Source organism: Helicoverpa zea, chromosome 24, assembly GCF_022581195.2.
Source record: "Helicoverpa zea isolate HzStark_Cry1AcR chromosome 24, ilHelZeax1.1, whole genome shotgun sequence".
Taxonomy (NCBI): Eukaryota; Metazoa; Arthropoda; class Insecta; order Lepidoptera; family Noctuidae; genus Helicoverpa; species Helicoverpa zea.
The window spans coordinates 1,846,650-1,862,441 of NC_061475.1; the positions used below are offsets into that span (position 1 = coordinate 1,846,650).

The window sequence follows — 15,792 nt, forward strand, 5'->3', positions numbered from 1 at the left end:
CACGTGGAAAGCTAAGGTTTCTTGAATTTCCACATCTCTGTATGTCTTAACAACGTATATAACGTTAACCTGACTATTTACTTGTTATGTGCAATGAAATCGATATCATATTATGTACATAAGCTTTATCTGGGGTCATGCTCATAGTATATAAATTGTAATTTTCCGATAAGACGCACAGTCAAGATAGGTTAGTACATAAGTACTCGCACATTATATATTTTGATGACTTTGAAATTATGACGAGTCTGCCACCAGGGTATAAAACAAATTATCCACATATTTAAATGCCCAGCCCTCTTTGAAATTAAAGATATATTCATAAGGAAATACAAGCCCACACATCCTTTAAAAAATCAATGATCACTCGCTATCTATAGTTTAGCAATAATCCGCCTATTTTGCTTCATCATATACCTAAGCACCTTTTTTTGTGGCTTATTAGCCACAAAAAAAGTGCTTGCGGCACTAATAACCGCTTAGACAAGCACTGCCACAATCATCTGACCAAGATCCTCTGTGGCCAATGATGATGACCGAACTAGTTAAAAACCCTACATATCTTGACACTTACCTAGCACTTAAAAGCCCTTAAAGTACATATATCTTAACACCTCAAATAAAACTTAAAACAAAAACCTCAATTCGGCAACAATTAACAAATTCCCCCAATCTCCGGTATCTTTGCAAGTATCAGCACCAGTCGGCGCCTTGAGTCAAACAATACCGTGTATTGTTTACACCTGCAGTTCCCAGTTCCCACTGGCTTCCGTTTACATTCGATCTGCTTAGTTGCCAGTTCGCTCCTACCTACCATTTACTTGAGTAAAGGAAATATGTTGTTTGTGAAGATTGTTTTGTCCGTGGGAATGGTTTTTTGTGGTATGTTGGTGATATGATACTACGGATAGCAGTTAGCTTCATCGTTAATTTAGGTACTATACTATCTAATTAGGGCCTTACTACAAAAACTTTAAACCCTGTTTTACACTTGTCTAATAAAATTTTGGCTGCAAAATGAACCATATGTCAACGTCATAATTTGACATTTTTTTAGACAAGGCATAAACTGACGTTTAAAAGTTTTTGTGGTAAGACGGTTAATGTTTAATCTAACTATCATCAATTTTACCACGCATAGTTTATGCTTATTATGAATTTTAATCATCTTCAGTATAGACTTTCTAGTCTTTATTAAATTCGATCTGCCTACTTGCCAGTTCGCTCCTTACCTACCATTTACTAGAGCGAGGGAAATATGTAGTTACTAGCTTCTGCCAGCGGTTTCACCCGCTTCCCGTGGGAACTACTTCCCGTACCGGGATAAAAAGTAGCCTATAGCCTTCCTCAATAAATGGGCTATCTAACACTGAAAGAAATTTTCAAATCGGACCAGTAGTTCCTGAGATTAGCGCGTTCAAACAAACAAACAAACTCTTCAGCTTTATAATATTAGTATAGACTAGCTGTTGCCCGCAACTTCGTCTGCGTGGGCAATATAGAATCGTCAAAATACTACTTATCCCGTAGGTGCATTCTTTCACGTGACAGTATAATTAGGATTAGCACTTAGCAGTCGCATAGATTCATTGATCAAGGTTGTGTTGTGGATGTGACCATTTATCTAAACAAAAGAAGTAAAGTTTGTGACGTTGTTCAGCCAATTTGGAAAATTATTACGTACTAGCTGTTGCCCGCAACTTCGTCTGCGTGGGCAATATAGAATAGTCAAAATACTACTTATCCCGTAGGTGCATTCTTTCACGTGACAGTATAATTAGGATTAGCACTTAGCAGTCGCATAGATTCATTGATCAAGGTTGTGTTGTGGATGTGACCATTTATCTAAACAAAAGAAGTAAAGTTTGTGACGTTGTGAATATCTCTGGATCTAGTCAGCCAATTTGGAAAATTATTACGTATGGTGCGTAAGTAATTTTCACAGGAAACAGTTATAATCTATGTCTATATGCTTTGATCTCAGTGGCGTGCACTTAGAGAGGCCTATGTCCAGCAGTGGACTGCGATAGGCTGATGATGATGATGATGATGATATGCTTTGAGTCTGACAAAGCTGTCATTTGTACATTTTCTGCAGCTGCTGCGACTAATCAGAAGCCAGAAAGTCTGTCAGTCTTACCATGGATATCGGCTTGTGTAGTTGACTGGATTGAAGATAGGTAGATAGGTAGTCGCTCCAAGCAAAATATTGGTACTCAAACAGATTCGGTGACTGGAAGCCAACACCAACATAGTTGGGGAATAGCCGGATGGATGATAAAATGAGTCATCATCATCAGCAGGCGCATAGGGTAGGATAGTTTCACTACTGGGGAGAAACACTTGTATGACGGGGATTTTCTGTGCACTTACTCACTATGGTAAGGCTGACCCCACATTAGGCGTGCGCGATCCTCGGGCGTGTGAGTAGCGCGGGCGTCGCGAGCACGCTGCATGAACGTCGCGTTTTGCTGCCCTGCGGCATGTGTGAAGAGTGCAAGCGACGCGGCGCTCGAGTTGCGTTCTTACCCCTTCGCCTGCTATCCCCGCCACCCGCTAAACGCCTTAGCAGTTAAACGTCAAGGAGAGCGGCGCGTGCGCGCCGCGACCTCGCTGTAGGTAAATGCCGCAGGGCAGCAAAACGCGACGTTCATGCAGCGTGCTCGCGACGCCCGCGCTACTCACACGCCCGAGGATCGCGCACGCCTAATGTGGGGGAGGCCTAAGCCGGGACTCCACCGAAATGTTTGCATTAGTTCACGAATAGGCAAAATGTACGTATCTGTGAGAGTCCACTTCATGTGTTCGTACTTGAAACCTGCAGTTTTGCCAAGATTTTCAAAATGTACGCTCTCAATTTGTCATTTCTTGGTGGAGCCAGCAAATCAAAAGAAACAGAAGTGTTGTATACTGGGCGTCACTACCGCACTCCAGGAAAATTTCGCTCTTGCGTTTATATACCATATTTTGTGTCACACGTAAACAGGACGACAGTAAGTAAAAAAAGTCCACCGAAAAACTTTCAAAGATCTGATGAACGAACAAATCAGACCTGACTTGGTCAACTGGGGCCAATCAGAGCTCTATGAAGCGATCATATGCTTTGGCTCCTACTGTTATTGTGGTTTCTGAAAATTTATTCACCTCATTCAACGATGAATGTAATTCTGATGGTACTATTAAGAACACTTGCTTAGCGCAGAAGCTGACGTTGGCAGGTCGACTCTTTTGACTTCTCGAATAGGATACCATTGGTTTTTGTGCAATGCACACCTGCAATGCATGCTGGATTAGGATAGGATACAGGTGGATAGGATTTGCAACAGAAAACAATTCTGTCTTTGTGATTGAATGACATCAAACGTAGTTTTATATAAAAGGTGTTTTTTTAGACTTGGCTCGGGTCTTACTGAGACTGTTCGTAATCGTGACCAGTGTATTTGCGATCAGAAGTTGAAAGTAAGCATGTCTCTGGTATGCGACGCGCAATTTGTACGTTTTCAGACGCATAAAGCATTTTACTTGTGTATGGTATTAAATCGAGAAAGCTCCCATTTCTTATCTGCACTTTGTATCTGGGCTTGTTCTTAAAGCTACAGAATCCTACATTACCTACCTACCTCACGCTTAGCAGCACTTGCGAGAGACAGATCCTCCTTTCTTCTAGGATTAAGTTTACATACTTTGCATCAGAAAAAATAATGAAGGTCTACTTAATACTATTCACTCAAAGTAATTTGTTTTAAGGCCACCACATTAGTGGAAGAGAAGCTAAACTATGTTTATGAAAAAATCCTGATATAAACTCCATCTGTAACTTTAAATGATAATTAATTGTTATACTAAAGTCATCATTTTTGACATAATATTCAAAAAATAATTTAGATGGCACCGTTTTAAATTTGGCTGAGAACTATTATTTTCCTTTCATCAAGGTAATAATTATAATTGGATTTTGATGTGGCACGGCAAACTGACAAACACTATTGAAATGTCTATCGAAAAATTACACTACGTGTTAAAATATGGTGAATTACGGAAAATACACAACTCCATCTGTTGAAATAATAATCCTCTATAAAGAATGTATGGTAATTTATTGTCATTTACCACCTCGCTCCTTTGACAAATTTTATGTATTTTATTTAACACAGATTACCACAGATGGAGCTACTTTAACCTTGGCTAAACACAATTTTCATTTTTATTTTCTTCCGAAGTTACTTATGAAGGTGTGATTTTCTGTGTAAAGGTTAATAATAGGCCGATCAACTAATATAAGTACAACATTCAAATGTACAGTTTTGACAAACAGATTGCGTGTCGTAATATTTTACATCTTGAATTCACAAAATTAATCATATCTTTTGATAGAGTGAATCGATTTCGATGAAACAAAAACTAAGTAATACCCCAAGTCACGTAGAATTTTTGTATATAAGCATTGTCTGCATTGAATTCGTAGATTTTACGTGAATCCCGAACGAACAAACAGATAAACAGATAAACAGACAAACAGACAAACAGACAAAAATGACAAAAATGATGGAAATGGGTTCTGTTAGTTATCCTTTAACATGCTGGCTATTTTTTTTGTCAATTTCTTCAATGTACAAAAATTACTTTTCTACAGATTTATTATATGTATAGATGGTGCGTAAATAATTTTCACAGGAAACAGCTATAATCTATGTCTACATGCTTTGAGTCTGACAAAGCTGTCATTTGTACATTTTCTGCAGCTGCTGCGACTAATCAGAAGCCTGAAAGTCTGTCAGTCTTACCATAATATGGATATCGTCTTGTATAGTTGACTGGATTGTAGATAGGTAGTCGCTCCAAGCAAAATATTGGTACTCAAACAGATTCGGTGACTGGAAGCCAACACCAACATAGTTGGGGAATAGCTGGATGGATGATAAAATGAGTCATCATCACCAGCAGGCGCATAGGGTAGGATAGTTTTTTGAGCACGCGGCGCTCGAGTTGCGTTCTTACCTCTTCGCTTGCTATCCCCGCCGCCCGCTAAACGCCTTAGCAGTTAAACGTCAAGGAGAGCGGCGCGTGCGCGCCGCGAGCGCGCTGCAAATGCCGCAGGGCAGCAAAACGCGACGCTCACGCAACGCAACGTGGGGGAGGCCTAAGCCGGGACTCCACCGAAATGTTTGCATTAGTTCACGAATAGGCAAAATGTACGTATCTGTGAGAGTCCACTTCATGTGTTCGTACTTGAAACCTGTAGTTTTGCCAAGATTTTCAGAATGTACGCTCGCAATTTGTCATTTCTTGGTGGAGCCAACAAATCAAAAGAAACATAAGTGTTGTATACTGTGCGTCACTACCGCACACCCGGAAAATTTCGCTCTTGCGGAGGACGTTTATATACCATATTTTGTGTCACACATAAACAGGACGACAGTAAGTATCCACCGAAACACTTTCAAAGATCTGATGAACGAACAAATCGGACCTGACTTGGTCACCTGGGGCCAATCAGAGCTCTATGAAGTGATAATACGCTTTGGCTCCTACTGTTATTGTGGTTTCTGAAAATTTATTCACCTCATTCAACGATGAATGTAATTCTGATGGCACTATTAAGAACACTTGCTTAGCGCAGAAGCTGACGTTGGCAGGTCAACTCTTTTGACTTCTCGAATAGGATACCATTGGTTTTTGTGCAATGCACACCTGCAATGCATTCTGGATCAGGATAGGATATAGGTGGATAGGATTTGCAACAGAGAACAATTCTGTCTTTGTGATTAAATGACATCAAACGTAGTTTTATATAAAAGGTGTTTTTTAGGGTTTTTAGACTTGGCTCGGGTCTTACTGAGACTGTTCGTAATCGTGAACAGTGTATTTGCGATCAGAAGTTGAAAGTAAGCATGTCTCTGGTATGCGGCGCGTAATTTGTACGTTTTCAGAAGCATAAAGCATTTTACGTGTGTATGGTATTAAATAGAGAGAGCTCCCATTTCTTATCTGCACTTTGTATCTGGGCTTGTTTTTAAAGCTACAGAATCCTACATTACCTTCCTCACGCTTAGCAGCGCTTGCGAGAGATAGATCCTCATTTCTTCTAGGATAAAGTTTACATATTTTGCATCAAAAAAAATAATTAAGGTCTACTTAATACTACTCACTCAAAGTAATTTGTTTTAAGGCCACCACATTAGTGGAAGATAAGCTAAACTATGTTTATGAAAAAATCCTGATATGAACTCCATCTGTAACTTTAAATGATAATTAATTGTTCCACTAAAGTCATCATTTTTGACATAATGTTCAAAAAATAATTTAGATGGCACCGTTTTAAATTTGGCTGAGAACTATTAATTTTCTTTTCATCAAGGTAATAATTATAGTTGGATTTTGATGTGGCACGGCAAACTGACAAACATTATTGAAATGTCTATCGAAAAATTACACTACGTGTTAAAATATGGTGAATTACGGAAAATACATAACTCCATCTGTTGAAATAATAATCCTCTATAAAGAATGTATGGTAATATTGTCATTTACTACCTCGCTCCTTTGACCACAGATGGAGCTACTTTAACCTTGGCTAAACAAAATTTTCATATTTTTTTTTTCTTCCGAAGTTACTTATAAAGGTGTGATTTTCTGTGTAAAGATTAATAATAGGCCGATCAACTAATATAAGTACAACATTCAAATGTAGAGTTTTGACAAATAGATTGCGTGTCGTTATATTTTACATCTTGAATTCACAAAATTAATCATATCTTTTGATAGAGTGAATCGATTTCGATGAAACAAAAACTAAGTAATACCCCAAGTTACGTAGAATTTTTGTATATAAGCATTGTCTGCATTTAATTCGTAGATTTTACGTGAATCCCGAACAAACAAACAGATAAACAGACAAACAGACAAACAGACAAACAGACAAACAGACAAAAATGACAAAAATGATGGAAATGGGTTCTGTTAGTTATCCTTTAACATGCTGGCTATTTTTTTTGTCAATTTCTTCAATGTACAAAAATTACTTTTCTACAGATTTATTATATGTATAGATAATGTGGTTTATGAAGATGTTTTTGTCTGTGGGAAACGGTTTTTTGTTGCATGTTGATGATGTGATACTTCGGATCAGCACTTCATGGTTAACTAATTCGTTCATTTTAATAATACATAATGCATACACATTACCTATCAATTTAAGCTTTTTAAGGTTTTCGTTTTTTGTCCCTGCGGGAATGACAGTAGTATTACTTTTCTAAATATTATGCCGAGAAATTCCGAAATGCTGTACATACCGCTTTGCCAGTCCTCAGAAGAAAAGGAATTTCTTCCATTTGGTAAACCTACAAGAGTTAGATAATCTTTATTTATTGGCTTTATCCAGCTTGATTCCCCTGACTATTATCTCAAATGTTTTTATTTCTGTTTCAGCGTTGAGTATGGTGGCAGGAGTTGCAGTCTACCCGGCTGGGTGGAGCGAGACGGCTGTGCAGGAGACATGCGGGCCCACTGCAGATCAGTATAACATAGGTCAGTCTACTGTTCACTAGGAGGATGGTCAGTCTTTCAAACGTTACCGCGATATACCGCGGCCCTGGTACATAAAAGGCGTACGACGGAACACGACGATTTTTAGTCAGTAAGAGTCTGACACTCCCTCACCGCTGCTAACCCACAGCATTTGATGATTTTTGACGTCGTTAAAAAAGAGCGCCAACTGTCTGGGTTTTAATGAGGCCAACTATGGTGGACAATGATGTTAAAAACAGTTTAAGATAATTTCTCTGTAGTCTGATAAGTAAATGATAAATAAAGAGGACTACTTCATAGGACAATAGGTACCAATGCTTACAAAAATGCTCACGAATACGTAATTATAAGTGTCAAAGAACACCACCAAATTAGTACACGCTTTAGAAACTTAGTTCAAAAGAGATAATGGATAGATAACTAGACATTGTTACAGTTGGACCACAATATAATATTACAAAATAAACCTTGAGATCTAAAACATTGTTTCATGATTTCAGTTCTAAGATATCGATCAAACACTGCACACTGCAGACTGAACAGTCGGCTGGATCTTTTTCTTTTCTTTTAGAAAAACCGCGAATATAATCAGTTTTTAGTCGGCCTGATATCCAAATACCTGATCGTTGTTATGTGCGTACTACCATTCATTTAGGGTGCGTCTATACGATGCATGTAGCTGGAGCAAGTTAATATGTGCAAGTGACAAGAGCACGGTTAATTTGCTTTGGTACATGCGCAAGTCGCTGGACCCGCACGTTTTTAAAATTCATGTAACCTGCGCATGTGCCTCAACATGCGCAGGCTACACGCACCGTGTATATGCACCCTTAAATACTGATTTATGAGCTCAAATAAACTGTGGGCCGACTAAAAGTTTGCAGTGTGTGCTCTTAATGTGTAATGGCATTGATATGAATTTCATCACAGCATTCACTCGCAACCTGCATCTTTCTAATATCGATTCTAAATAAATCGGTATCTTTGCGCAAAATCGGTTTGGAATTAATCGGATACATAGGCTTGGACTACTTACATAAAGTTTGCAAGACTTATAATATCTTACTAGCTTCCGCCCGCGGCATCGCCCGCGTCGAGTTCGGTTATATCGCGTTTCCAAGAGAATTCTTCAAAAGTCCGGGATACAAACTATCCTGTTCTTTCCTAAGGTCAACTCTATCTCTGTACCTAATTATACTTCGGCCGTTCAGAGAATGCGTTCCTGACACCTATCAGTTAGTCACGACTAGTGATGGGCACAACATAACACTGAGTTCGTTACCGTTCCTTCAAAATGAACCGCCGCATTATTTTAAGATTATTTTCGTTTTAAATTGGCGGAATCATTTGTTTTATATTTTAGTTATTTAAGTGGAAACCAAAAAAAGGTAATATTCATATAATAAAATTGTTTTATTTATTCTTTGTTACAAGTACATTGAATTGAATGTGCGAACAGAATATTAATCAGACTCCGATTTGCTTGAGGAGGTGGTGTCTTCATCATCATCTTCGCCTACATGTATAATTATATTATTATCAATAACAGAATCAATCCTGATATCTCGGTCTAACAAAAGCCGGGTAATCAAATAAAAACAGATCGAAAACACTTGAAAAACGTGGTCTATGCGCACGAAACGACAACGGACGACTGTTTTAGCGTCACAAAATGGCGGCCCATAACGCCATTTGGGGTTACCATTTTTAATCTAAGTATAAAAATGCGGTTTGGTCATAGTTTTATTTTTATATTTCATAAAAGTTATAATTAAGTCTTATAGTCCATTATTTTCCAATTCTTAAAAAGAAAATCAAAACGTATTATTTTATATTATAACTGTATAAGAACAGATTACGATACTTGCCTGTTATTTTTAGCACAGCACTACAAAATATAAACCGCTGACATAACCTTGTAATAGCGCAGTATAGATTTAGAAAAATATTGTTTACCAAGTTATTTGACACTCAGTTTGGCACAAAATTATAACATTCATTGATTATTGATATAATAATGTTGTTTTAATGCTCCTCAATTGTTAAAACGGTAAACAACCAGCAAAAATATTTTTATCGTAACTGCAACGCCATTGCAAAGTTACGTCGTCAGTTCAATCGCGACGTGTCAGGAACGCATTCTCTGAATGGCCGAACTATAAAATAAGTTCAGTGGTTTAGACGTGAAAGCGTAACAAACAGACAGACAGAGTTACTTTCGCATTTAAAATATGTATTAGTAGGGATTTCATAGGTATATTGGAATGCTGAGAAAATGTCAGCCGCTGAAGATGAATTAGATAGTAACCGACCTTCGAAATGTCCTGGTTGATTGTGATTTAACTGTGGATCGGTTCGAAGAAATGATTTGTTATTGCCTTGATATTTTTATCATTGTGCTGCTCTGCTGTGTAGATGGTTTGATTAATTTTAATATTCTGGTAAACCGTTTGACTATCAAAAACAAGAAAGTCTGTACCATATGTGTCATCCACAGAGTGTGTGTCATCTTTTAGATAAAATGTCTTTCGCGCAAATCATTAGAATAAATTCTAGCAATAGCTTCTTTCTCGTCGAGTTTAGTTACATTTAGACATTTCTTAGCTTTAATACATGTTAAATCCAAGACAGCACGACATCATTCCAACATTCCTCACGATCCTTGTCTATGTCTCCCCAGGTCGGTGCCACATACGCTGGGCATACTTACTGGCAGTGATCGGCTGCCTCGACGGCATCGTGCTCTCAGCTCTCGCCTTCATCCTGGCGACGCGTCACGTGCGACTGCAGCCTGACAGCGGGTACCCGCCTCCTTCGCTTTATAAAGGTAAGGATATAGAAAACTGGGTTTGTGAACTGGTGTGGGTTTTCCGACAACTAGTCTTACCAAGGGGTATAGGGTTGTCCAGGTTACTGGTTCTCAGCTGCATTTGTTTGGCCTGGAAACCAACAACATACCTATATAGTTGGGAAAAGGCTAGGCAGATGATGATGTTGAGAAAAGACACAGCAACAAACTTTGCTGGTTAAAGCCGACGCCTGTCATAGCTGTGGCCGTGGGCTAGGTCAAATTAGTTTCCCGACCCTGGTAATGTATACAAAAGCCTCTAGAAAAAGCAAACGTAGGTTTTGGTCTATAAAAGACTAACACTTCCTCCCTCTATACGTGACGCCTGTTTCGACCGTAACCAAAACCAGAATCGGTGTGCTTTTGTTTGTAAAGCGTGTAGTTGTTTCTAAAAAGACGTAGGCAGTTGAGATACAACACCAAACCCGTCTTCCCTGTAAGGACAACATCTTCCAAGCTAACCCAACAACATAAACAAAGAAAAGCCTCCACACAGTACATAAACAAGAGCAGAACAATTAGAATTGCGCAAGCGACGCCATAATGCGTTTCCAGCCTGATTGCCGCGCACACAGCGACACGGTGTCAGCACTGTGTTTGTGTGTTACTGTGTTAGTAAAGAAGGATCACGGAGGAAGGAAAGGTAGCGGAGATGCCATAACGGAGAGAGTAGCGCGCCAAAATTCGGATGTGCGGAGACGTTACTATCTTTGCCCGTATACCTACGTTTTCTTTGGACACGACTTTTTTCTGTAATACCAATACCAATTCGTTGAAAGATATCTTAAATAACCTGAACGCGTCGTCAGATCACTCGTAACTGATCGTTTTTATCGTGTCCGCGGTATGTATTTGACCTAGAAGAAGGCGCCTGACCTACCTGCATTATGGCTTCTCTGCTCATCTCTTCTTCCTCCGTGGGAAGGATACACAGATACTAGATCTGTGTTTGTAAGGGTGGTTTGATGGAATACGCAGTGTGAGTTGTAATTAGTGACTAGATCTTGCAACCCTTCGGCTGAATTTGAATTGTAACTTAAGCTGCACTGATTCGAATTCTTAATTGAAAGCTAGCGTTTGCTCTATGGCTTTCGCGTTGTTCATATTGTATGTGGTTAGAACTTTCATAATAAAGTAGTAAAATTGACAATTCCTATTCTATCCTATTGACAATTCCCTCATCATTATCTACAACATCTGTGTCTATAGCGCAAAGGACATTGTTCAATTTTGGCCTAAGAACCGATGTGAATATAAATTATACTATAATTTTTATTTATTTTTATATTGTTTGAAACATATTTTAGTATTCCACGGACACTTCAAATAAAAAAATTCCAAATAAAAAGTAGGGTCACAATTATTGATGCCTTATAAAATGTTTCCGTCGGCCAGTGCTGCCAGTTTCGGAAGTTTTCGGGATTTCGGTAAATACGGATCGAATTGAGAACCTCCTTTCCGAAGTCGGTTATTAAAATTAGTTGCTAACACTTTATTCATTTAAATACCTAAACTGACTAGCTAGAAAAAAACTAGTATTTGTATAATGTTTTAAGATGGTTTTGAGCGAAATCGCGAATTTCTAGCTTGGCACTCGAGTAGGATTATAGTTTTCGTAATTGGCAACACTGGTGTACTTCAGTCAGTTTGCTAGAAGTCAGTTTGATAGCTTTGCGACTATCGTTTCTTTTGTGATTTTCTATGCGTTTCATGGTTTTATTCTAACAACTTTGGCTTGATTACGGACTCCGATTAGATTGCGTACTTGGTAGACTCGGCTTTGTGTGAAGAACTGGATTTTACTAGCATTTTCGGATATTGCTCTGTCTGTGATCGAATTTAGTTATATTATAATTACAACAATGGATGCAGAATATAGTATATTGTATAAATTGTGGATCTGCTGGAGGTTCTTTGGTATTAGAAAACGAAGATATACTTCGTTGCATACAACAATGGACCGTTCCCCGTATGGTAAGTGGTCTACGAAAGTGTTTTTCTAATTTTGATAAGAATGTTACTACCTACTTATGTTTTCATAAGCACACAATTTCTCGGTTTTCAAATCAATTGCCACAATTGCAAGTTACTTGATATTTACTAATGTTTTTTGTATTTATTATTACAGGTTGAAGCTCATGACCTTATATGTACGACGTGTTGGTCTCAAGCAGTCGAGCATAATAAGATGCAATGCACTGTTGGACGCAATTGTGTACTTTGTAAGAAGCTCCTACCATCAGGCATACTGTTGCAATTGTATCTTTGGGCGTAGAACAGTGGGCTGTTGTGCCCACATAATGACTATTATCTGGTATTTAAGCTGGGCGAGATACCAAAACTCAATTGAACCCCCTGCTCAGTTCTTAGATAATATATTATTGAGAAATATTGATGATTAAAAACCTTTAATTGAATATAAATATTGTTTTTATTGCACATCCTCGAAAACCTCTTTCATTGTTATTGGTAAACCTTACTTTAACTGTTAAATTATTTTGTGTGGTAATGACATTTTTAGTATGGTCTGTACCTTCTTGGTAATAGACCGCGGGTTCGATTCCCGCCTTATGGCATGTAGATAGCTAGGTAACTTACTAATATAAAAGTAGTATCAATCATTTAAATAAATAATTCTCTATCGTAATAATATCGATATTTTATGAATTGTGGTGAATGGAACTCTTCCATTTTGGATACGTTTTATCACAAATCCAAAGTGGATTCACTATATATTAAGAAACGTAACGTTGAAAGCAAAAGCGTTTAGGTAGTTGTTTTTCATAAAAATTCTAAGCATTTATGAAAACTAGTCACACGCCCCGTCTTCGCACGGTGGCAATATAAAACATTGGTGTTAACCTTCCTCTTGACCTACTCTATATATTAAAAAAAAAATAAAAAAAAATCGCACCCAAATCCATTGCGTAGTTTTAAAGATCTAAAGCATTCATAGGGACAGACAGAAAATGCAACTTTATAAAATGATCATTGTCAAAGAATTATCTTAAACTTGACTATTTACTATCTCTTTTCCTAGTATCTAGTAGAGTAGTCTTTTCCTAGATCTAGAAGAGAACATATAGAGCTGTACATAGTATTGTTGATATTTTGTATAGTGTAGTTTGATAACACTATACTCTGATATTTCACGCAAGCTTGGTTATTTTTTATTTATAACCTCAAAATATTAACTTTTTTCGTAATTATTTTAGTTTCCTGAAGTGTCCGTTCGTGAAAACTTATTTCATAGGATTCCATATAATTTTAAGAGTTTATAGAAGTCACTTTCCATTCAAACGGTTCTTAGGCAGAACATGTATGGAGCCGGAACAATGTCCTTTTTAAACAATACTTATTCATTTCATAATCTTGACTAACATCTTTATTAGGTTTGTTCATTTCACTTTCTCAAATCTGAGTGACAAGTTCCATGCTGAGTTTTGTGCCCAAAAAATTCTAGGAAGAATCTTATTCGAGACTGTCGGATTGCCTAACTTTACAGATTATATCAAGCTTTTAATAATTTGCAATTTATAACATTCATCAGGTTATCTAACTTTTAAGTTTCGAAAAAAGGCTCATGTTGATGAGTTATATCATAACAACCAACTGCTATAATATCACTTATAAAGCTTCGTACATTGGCTATTAAAAGTTATTACATTTCTTCAGAACATTTCCTTAATAAGAGACTGTATAACGATGTTTCTAACTACTTCCTTCTAATATAAAACTATACACATGTCAGGTTTTAAATATAAGCGAAGTCGTACAGAATATTTAGCACGAACACTTTATGTGTGTTAAGTAAATTATAGAAAGAATACGCGGTATTCATGAGATGAACTGAATATCAAAGAAAGGATGTCATTGGTGGAACATAATAATGGAACTTGAACTAAATATGATAGAAGACTGATTATCATAAATGTCACCAAGCAGAGCAACTAATCGAAAATACCAATTTACAAATCTCTATCGCTAATCAAATGGAGAACGAACACGTAGACCCTAATACAGATGTTAATAGGATAAAAAAAACAATGTTAATTAATATAAGTAGGAAGGGCAACAATTTATCAAAGCTACATCAGCTAATTGGATAAAACATGAATCAAATTAACTTAAACGTCATGCAACCATCACAGATGTGTAAGAACAATCAAACCAGGAAACAATAACAGTAGTTACAGGTACAACGTGCCCATAAAACATTGCGTGTTCATTTATAATGAGATCGCACGCACTCTGAGCGACATCATAAATGACATAAAAGATAGTGAAAGTGATGAATTTAGGAAGAACAATGGGAAAATCTGCTTAAACGACTAACATTTCATATGAAGTACCCGAATTGTGGGATTGTTCGTGTTTATTGAGAGAAAGTGTTGTGGGTTCAAGTTGTAAATTGAGATGTATCGATTTCGTTTATGTAAAGGGCGTATTTTCTTTCTGCCAACAATCAAAGCCGAAGCTGTCTAGCACATTGTAAGTCTTTTATTAGGCTTTCAAATACGATGGGTTATCATTTATGGTACTTCCTGCTGACAGTTAGAGGAAAAACATTATTTACTAAAAGCGGATAGCTCTATAGACTTCAAGGCCCAAGTTCATCGACAACATTAACTTCAGTTTTCTTATAAAGGCTTTTCACTGGGTGTTTTCATTTTGACGTTCTTGCAAAGTAAACAGTAGTTTTAAGAAAAGACGGTCGTTTTTGCTCACGGGGAACGTGTGCCTAGGGTAAAAGATCGACAGGCTGTCTGAAAGAGAACATGAATAAGAAGGGAGTGGATAGTATGACGCCTGACAGAGAGAAATGAAAAGAAGAGAATTATTGTGCCGACGCTAATTATACGGGGAAGAACGGGACGAAGAAGCACTTGGGCCCAGAGTATTTTACTCTTAACTTTCCAACCTATAAAATAAGAAATGAGTCTTTGTACAAGTGTTCATGAATCGTTAAACATACTTTACGCATACCGCAGAGTTTGTGTGTCGCATACGAGACGGCTGGAGCAATCTCATGAATATGCTAGCACCTCCCGACACAGTTACCTCGTGGTATACTGTAGGAACAGTACAGAATATCCATTACACACAATATGTGAAACCGATGATGTTTTTATTGAAGGCTACTTCAGTTTTATCCAAACTGTCCAGTCAAATCGTATATGTCTAGGCAATACTGAAAACTCTAAGGTTGAACTTACAAAATATTATAAATGCAACTGCACAGTTAGTACTGAAGGTCAAGCTGGCTTAAGGAAGCCAGCTCGTGGTTAACTAACACCTGGCTGAACGGATCGTGATGAGGATCGTAAAATTGGTGGATCCAGGCTATAATTTGCACAATTTGGCAGTTGTTACGGGTAGTCGGGAACCAGAGAGTCTGATAACAAGTCTTACTAAAG

General features: G+C 37.6%; 1 protein-coding gene across 1 annotated transcript in view; it reads left to right on the top strand.

Annotated features, from left to right (window-relative positions):
• The window catches only part of LOC124642351 (LHFPL tetraspan subfamily member 3 protein), a 41,728-nt gene that overhangs the window by 24,363 nt on the left and 1,573 nt on the right, over window positions 1–15,792 (top strand). The window contains exons 2-3 of the mRNA XM_047180748.1: window positions 7,429–7,527; window positions 10,208–10,354. Coding sequence (XP_047036704.1) covers window positions 7,429–7,527; window positions 10,208–10,354 — 246 coding nt within the window. The remainder of the gene's footprint in view (window positions 1–7,428; window positions 7,528–10,207; window positions 10,355–15,792) is intronic.